Below are 8,251 nucleotides of genomic sequence, written 5' to 3' on the forward strand. Positions count from 1 at the left end.
TTTACACTATCCCCACACACACAAGCACAGGACTCTTTACACTATCCCCACACACACAAGCACAGGACTCTTTACACTATCCCCACACACACAAGCACAGGACTCTTTGCACTATCCCCACACACACAAGCACAGGACTCTTTACACTATCCCCACACACACAAGCACAGGACTCTTTACACTATCCCCACACACACAAGCACAGGACTCTTTACACTATCCCCACACACACAAGCACAGGACTCTTTGCACTATCCCCACACACACAAGCACAGGACTCTTTACACTATCCCCACACACACAAGCACAGGACTCTTTGCACTATCCACACATGCACATGAACACTTTTGCACTAATTTCCACTATTTGCAGCCCTGTCACAAGTAATGCACAATGTTATATGTATATGTTATATGTAAACACCCCACCCCCTGTGTACATGTTCTCCCTATATGTATTGTTATTGTTTTTGTATTTATTGTGATTTTTGTATTTATTGTGATTCATGTATGTATGTAAGTTAAGCTACTGGATGACCTTAATTTCCCTCGGGATCAATAAAGTATCCATCTATCTATCTATCTATCTATCTCTCGTCAGCAGTGCAAGGGAAGATGGAGCTTGAGGTTGAGAGTGGCACGCAGCAGCCGGAGTCTCCCCCCCTGCCATTGTCACCCCCACGGACGGGTCAGCCTGGCCAGATACAGAGCCAGAGCCAGAGCCAGAGCCAGAGCCAGAGCCAGCCTCCGTCGTCCCAGTCATCGTCACCTTCTCAGAGCCAGGGCCAGCCTCTGTCGTCTCGATCACAGTCACCGTCTCAGAGCCAGATGCAGAGCCAGGGCCAGCCTCAGAGTCACAGTCACAGTCACAGTCAGCCGGACCACAGCCAGACAGAGGGTGGCACTAAACCTGCCGACGGCCACGGCCACGCCAAGGCCGCGCAGACACCTGTCCACCGAGACGACAGAAAAGTAAGCAGACTGCACCACCCCCCACCCCCCACCCCCCACCGCGGCCCACCCCCCACCGCGGCCCACCCCCCACCGTGGTCTCTTCCTCCTGCCTCTGCATCAGCCCCCTCTGCCCCACTCCCCCCCATCTTTGGACACACACACACACACACACACACATACACACACAGACACACACACACACACACACACACACACACACACATCGTTACACACACACACACACACACACACACACACACACATCGTTACACACACACACACACACAGCCAACTCTGCCCCACTCCCCCCCATCTTTCCAGACTAATGTTGTCTAGCTTTTGTGCTGGTGTGTGAGTATGAATTTGGAAAGCTGTGATGAGATTTCTGTGTGGCGGGCGAGAGCCGATAGCAACCTGACTGTGTGCCGGCGGCGAGCCAGCTGTGGGCCAGATCTGGGCCAGATGTGGTCCTGGGTGGAGAGGAGGAAAAAAGATAAGGGACTGGCCTTGTGTGCATGTCAGTCATCTGACTCAGAGAATGTTACATGTCTGTAAGGGGAGGTGTGTGTGTGTTGATGTGTGTTTCTTTGTGGGAAACACCTGTGATTGAAATGCAGTGAAATGGTTTGTGCATGTATTTGATCGGTGGCATGTGTGTGATGGGTGTGTGTTGATGTTGATCAGTATCATGTGTGTGATGGGGTGTGTGTTGAGCATCTAAGGTGATTCAGCCTCTTAGACCCTCCCCATCCCCACCCTGCATGCCTGTGAGTGTGACAGCACTTACAGGCTCAAATGACCTTTCAATGAAGGATTTAATACTGCCAAGACACAATCATTTCTACAGCACACTGTAAACCTGAACAAGTTCAGAGAACTCAAAACTTTTGATGTAACCGATTACATAAGAAAATTTGAGTACATATATTATTTTTTTTAAGTAAACTTAACTAAAAAATTATACATTTTCATTCCTCCATTTCCATGTATAATTTTTGAGTTAAGTTTACTTAAAAAAAATAATATATGTACTCAAATTTTCTTATGTAATCGGTTACATCAAAAGTTTTGAGTTCTCTGAACTTGTTCAGGTTTACAGTGCACTTACAGGCTCATATGACCTTTGAATGAAGGGTTTAATACTGCCAAGACACAATCATTTCCCTTCCTGAAGTATCTGTTCACACACAGACAAAAGAAAAACACATTGTTTTTATGGCGAAGCAAAAGTGAAGCATCTGGGAGGTTTAATAGAATGTGGCTGGATTGGGGCTTTGAAAAATCCACACAATGCCAAACTGTCAGTGAGCTCAAGGGATACTAATCCTACTCATTGTAATGAATACTTAGTCACAAGTGACACTAAACGACACTGCCTTGCTTTGAGGCGTGACTTCACTTCCTGTTGAGCAGTGTTCCATTGGCTGGTCTGAGGGTGCTTTTTCATTTATGCAAGATTGCAGTCATGCCCTGTTTTGGCCCTGTTCTGGGATGGGTCTGGCTGGCACGTACACACACACACACACACACACACACACACACACACACACACACGCACATGCACACACACACACACACACGCACACGCACGCACCACACACGCACACACGCACACATGCACATACACGCACACACACACACACACGCACACACGCACACATGCACACGCACACACACACGCACACGCACACGCACACGCACACGCACACGCACACACACACACGCACACACACACACGCACACACACACATACACACACTCTCTCTTTGTCTCCCTCTCTCTCTCTCTCTCTCTATTGATCTGTCATGCACACATACACACACGTGCACACACACACACACACACACTCTCTCTCTTTCTCTCACTCTCTCTTTCTGTCTCTCTCTCTCACAGACACACACACACACAGACACACAGACACACACACACACTTTCACACTCACTCACACACATACACACACACACACACACACACACACACACACACATACACACACACACACACACACACACACACACACACACGCGCACACACTCACTCACACCTGTGTGGTTCAGCGTGGTGTGGTGTACATGGCAGACAGGGCAATTTATTGTCGTAGGCCCGGGGGCTCTGTGCCTCTTGAACTTGGCGCGACTGCATCGATTAGATCAGCGAGTTTATTCATCAAACTGAACCGCACAGGTGTGTGTGTGTGTGTGTGTGTGTGTGTGTGTGTGTGTGTGTTTGTGTCTCTGTGTGTGTGTGTGTGTTTGTGTCTGTGTCTGTGTGTGTGTGTGTGTTGGTGTCTGTGTGTGTGTCTGTGTGTGTGTGAGAGAGAGAGACAGAAAGAGAAAAAGAGAGAGTGTGTGTGCCGGAGCCGGTCATTGGTGGCTACTTGTTACACTGTTTGGTCTCCCGTGGACATCAGGCCTGTTTATGAGTGATGAATGATCACACCACAGATGACGCGGGGTAGGCGCGGAAATCAGACTAATGTTACCACCTTTCTTTATAATTGTCAGACTTTAATCGCACAAGCTACACACTGCACACGTGAATACATGGAGGCGACACAGGACACACACACACACACACACGCAGGCCTGAGGTCGTTTGTGAATTTAGCTACTGCATTTATCCCATCCCGGACTGTCCTTCCTCCAGGACTCCCAGGAGCAGTGGGCAGCCTTTAGGCGCCCGGGGACCAGGTGAGGTGAATCGTCTGTCTTGGTCAGGGACCGACGAAGAGTGTTCTGTTGCATGTTTTTTTCTGTTGGGGTTCTAAGTGGATGAAACCCCTTGTGAACACGGGGGAGAACATGCAAATTCCACACAGAAAGGCCTGGGTGATAGCCCACCTGAGCACTGAGGGTCTGGGGAGGACCTGCCCCCTAGAGCCAACAGCACCCCATGCGGGAATCGAACCCATTACCTTCTTGCTGTGAGGCTCTGAGCACATGACAGGACATTCCATGCCATAGCAGAGGTGTAAATCTTTTCACATCGTTGGAAGGGAGAAGCAAGGTATTGACTGATCAGTCTATGAGGGAAGAAGCTCTCTACTGTAGTAGTAACTGTACTGTAGTAGTAACTGTGTCCAGTTATCAGTTGTCCAGTCAAGATGTGTGCGGTTTATGTGTGGTTTCATTAATGTTTCATTTAAACCCCTTGCCGATTTAGGAGAAACTCCTAAGGATAATTGGCCTGATGTTTTCATATTCAAAATTCTAGTCAGAATATGATTCTGATACTGCTCTATTGGGCAGTGATCATGTGGCGTGTTTCAACCGAATCAGGGGAAAAAAATGCCTCTTCACTCAATTGGATAGACCTACAAACAAACAGAGCAACGTAGTCAGCTGGTAAATTAAACTTTTACCGAATCCCGTAGGAAGGACGGCAAAAACATCTTTTCGATCGACAAATGCCTTGATCGCGTCATGCGCTGTCGATGTCCTCCAAAACAGACTCGATGGCAGAATCTACACATCTCAGCTCATCCCAAGCTCTCTTTGGTGACGTGATTGATTACGTTACTGTTGATCATCATACGTTACTGTCCATCATCGTATAAAGCCTGCCCTGACAATTTGATTGGTACGAACAGCTCTGGTACGGGCACAGTTACGCCCCAACGGAACAATGCCAGACTGAACTTCCTGACCTCAAATGTTGTGGGCGGGGCTAAGTTTATCTGGCACCCAGGCTAAAGAATAATGAGCTTGTGATGTGTGTGTGTGTGTGTGTGTGTGTGTGTGTGTGTGTGTTATATTTTGCGACTCCTAATTGTTTTGATTAAGAGTAACTCTCTCTCTCCCCCTCAGTGCTTAAACTAGCCCCTAGTGTGTGTGTGTGGGTGTGTGCGTGTGTGTGTGTGTGTGAGTGTGTGAGTGTGTGAGTGTGTGTGTGTGTGTGTGTGTGTGTGTGTGTGTGTGTGTGTTTAGAGGATGTAGATTAGTCTGACAAAACTAAGATGTAGTCGGGAGGACGCCTACCCCACTGAAACCAACTCCCAAATAGAAAATGTCCGTTTCTGTCATTCCATATTGCAGAAGCACTTTAAATATACGCTCTCAATCGCATCGTAAATAATTGTGGAGCCTGTAAGGGATACAGTCACGAGAGTGATTGATTATTTCCAAAATTAAATTAAATGTAACGTTTTATTGTCGAATTAAACTAGCTCCTGACACAAATGTGTTATCATACAGACACTGTGCGAGATATTCAATCTGTGTCAGTTTGTTGCCTATGTCTTATTTATTGATTGATGGTTTGATTTATTTTTGGGCTTTTTATGCCTTTAAGTTTTAGATCAGTGAAGAGTGGGACTGGAAAATGAGAGGGAGAAGAGGTGGGGAGTGGACAGGAGAAATGACATCGGGCCGAACTCGAACCCGTGTCCTCCATGAGCGTCAAGCCTAAATGTGCTTGGGGCTACTGCTTGCGCCACAGTGCCCCCCCTGATTGATTGTTCTTTGCAGTAGGTAATGAAATACATGCCTACTCACCGTCACAGACCGTCACCTGTCACTCATCAACCAAGTCATTGAAAGCAAACTCGAGCGTGAAACTTGATAGCAGCCAGAGCAATGAAGTCTTTCTCTAAGCTTAGGAGTTCTCCCTTCTCCTTAGTAAAAAGTTGGTCTCAGGAGCTTTGTGAATAGGATTGAGGAGAAAATCTTTGGTTAGAAACTTTTCGTGTGGCTCAGGAGTAGTCTTAGTGGGAAGACTTTGGGGAAGAGCTTTGTGAATTTTGGTGTCTGCATTCTTTAGTTTTTCAATAAGGGATTGTCATTGCTTAAAAAGACCAAAATTAAATTTAGTTTGCATTGACATTATCAACTTTTATAGCACATGTTAGCATTTTACCATTGGTTGGCTTTTGGAACTTTGAATTTTTCCTTGACGTAGGCACAAATATATATAAAAAAGCCCTGTGAAGTGCATATATGAACTTCTCCTATCGAGGATTTAAAGGTTGAAACCTTTCCCTTGATGTCTGACAGTCAATCCTGTAATACTCTGGTGTGAGTGAGTGTGTGTGTGTGTGTGTGTGTGTGTGTGTGTGTGTGTGTTGTCAATCCTGTAATACTCTGAGACTCTCCGAGTCAGTGACTTCAGTAGGGGGGAGGGGGGGGGGGGGGGGGGGGGGTGGGGTGAGGTTATCCAGCGGGGATCACGTGCCCTGGACAGTCTATAGCTGCCACCGTTGCCAATGCCGTGCTCCCAAATGACCTATTGCTCCCTGGTTGGCCCAGCTGCCAATCTGGAACACACAGGTAATTGGTGTCATAGCAGCAGAGCAACCTTTTAACTCGCTAACGGCAACGGCTGGGGGGGAAGCCTGGCTGTTACACGGGGGGGGGGGGGGGGGGCTAACGCGCACACACACACACACTATCTCTATAACACACACACACTCTCTATAACAAACACACACACTCTCTATAACACACACACACTATCTCTGTAACACACACACACACACTCTCTATAACACACACGGGGGGGGGGGGAGGGGGTGGCACTTAAAAGCTGCGGGCTGAGTCGGCAGTTTTCTTTCTTTTAATTACGCCCCCATTTTCAGGCATACATATCCTTCCCCCTCCCTGCAGAGATCATGTGTGTGTGTGTGTGTGTGTGTGTGTGTGTGTGTGTGTGTGTGTGTGTCTGTGTCTGTGTGTGTGTGTGTGTGTGTGTGTGTGTGTGTGTGTGTGTGTGTGTGTGTGTGTGTGTGTGTGTGTGTGTGTGTGTGTGTGTCTGTGTCTGTGTCTGTGTGTGTGTGTGTGTGCGTGAGTGTGTTTTTTCCTTTTGTGCCTATCTGTGCTCTTTTTTGTCTTTCGAAGCCAAAGTAATGAAAAGTGAAAAAAAAAGAAAAGAGAAACCAAGAGAAAGCGCAGCTCTTTTTCATTAAGGCACGATTAGTCTGGGAATAGGTTCCTGCCATGTTATTGTTCAGGATCTTTTCTCTCAGCCAAATGAATGGGGAATGTAATTGTGTGTATAATCCCACAGATTGAACTCATTCTCGCTATGACTTAATGTGATGCACACTTCTCAAAGAACGAACTGTGCTGTGATGGAGCAAGTACGTCGAATTAAGAATTTCTCGACAACATGGGCCAACACGTCAGGGATTTCTCGTTTGATATTTTGTACTTGGGTCAGTGAAGTCGTCTCAGCTTTCACAAATACAGCTGCTTTTCCAGTACTAGATGTATCTCGATAGATCTTTAAGTTTTGAGGTTAGGATTTCGAGTTCCAGAGAGAAAGCTCCCTTGGGCTCCCCTGAGCGGCTCCTAGCTTTTGTTCCCTGACACAAACTGCACTGTGGAGGGAAGATGTTTTATTCGCTGTGTGTGTGTGTGTGTGTGTGTGTGTGTGTGTGTGTGTGTGTGTGTGTGTGTGTGTGTGTGTGTGTGTGTTTCAAACTGCACAGTGGAGGGATGAAGATGTTTTATTCGCCGTGTGTGTGTGTGTGTGTGTGTGTGTGTGTGTGTGTGTGTGTGTGTGTGTGTGTGTGTGTCACAAACTGCACAGTGGAGGGATGATGTTTTATTCGCCGTGTGTCACCATAACTGTGAATCTTCCCGTCTTGCTCCTCAGTGAGTGAACAGATTGGCTCTCGAGACAGTCCAATCAAATTTGACTGCTCTCTGCAATCTAGCTTTAGTGCAGGAAATATAGCGTTGAGACCTGAAATATATCAGGTCTCAAAGTTGCAGAGAGAAAACTTTACTTCTATTGCTTCTATCGTATCTACTCCCTATCTGTTTAGGAAGCCAGGGAATTTGCACAGATGTGAGGTGTAAGATGTAAGGTAGTATCACTACATATTAGTCACACACTAGCTATTATATCACCAACCTTCACACTAAATTAGTCCTCTGAACTTGCTTACTTTTCACAGACAAGACTAATAGGGACACTTTCTGACATTGTATTTCCTGGCACTAGTTCAAAACATATGAGAGACGTTAGCTCAGTCGAAATTGCTTCAATTGATTTCATGTGCTAGGTTAGCCGTCTTAGCTGACGGCAACTGTGCTAGCAGTGTAGCATTTGTCATATTGTTATAACTCAATTATGTACAGTGTTACAAACTTTCAAACTGTGCACTTATGCAACCCTAATACTAATGCTCTTCTACACCTCTGAAATTACAATGTATCTGTCTGTTGCTACATTTTGTGACTGTGTGTTGCACTGTGGAAAATAACATCGTTACTCTGTTACAATAGCTATGTCATATAAGGCTATGCAGTATATATATATATAATAATAATAATTGATATAATAAAAAATGTCAGAT

At 46.2% G+C, this 8,251-nt stretch overlaps 1 protein-coding gene across 1 annotated transcript in view; it reads left to right on the forward strand.

Moving 5' to 3' along the window:
• Positions 1–614: 614 nt before the first annotated feature.
• The window catches only part of LOC308381599 (RNA-binding motif, single-stranded-interacting protein 3-like), a gene marked incomplete at its 5' end in the record, with an annotated part of 288,625 nt that continues 280,988 nt past the window's right edge, over positions 615–8,251 (forward strand). The window contains one exon of the mRNA XM_080859190.1: positions 615–971. Within this exon, the coding sequence (XP_080715316.1) occupies positions 615–971 (357 nt within the window). The remainder of the gene's footprint in view (positions 972–8,251) is intronic.

Source organism: Sprattus sprattus (assembly GCF_963457725.1).
Source record: "Sprattus sprattus genome assembly, chromosome: 20".
Classification (NCBI taxonomy): domain Eukaryota; kingdom Metazoa; phylum Chordata; class Actinopteri; order Clupeiformes; family Clupeidae; genus Sprattus; species Sprattus sprattus.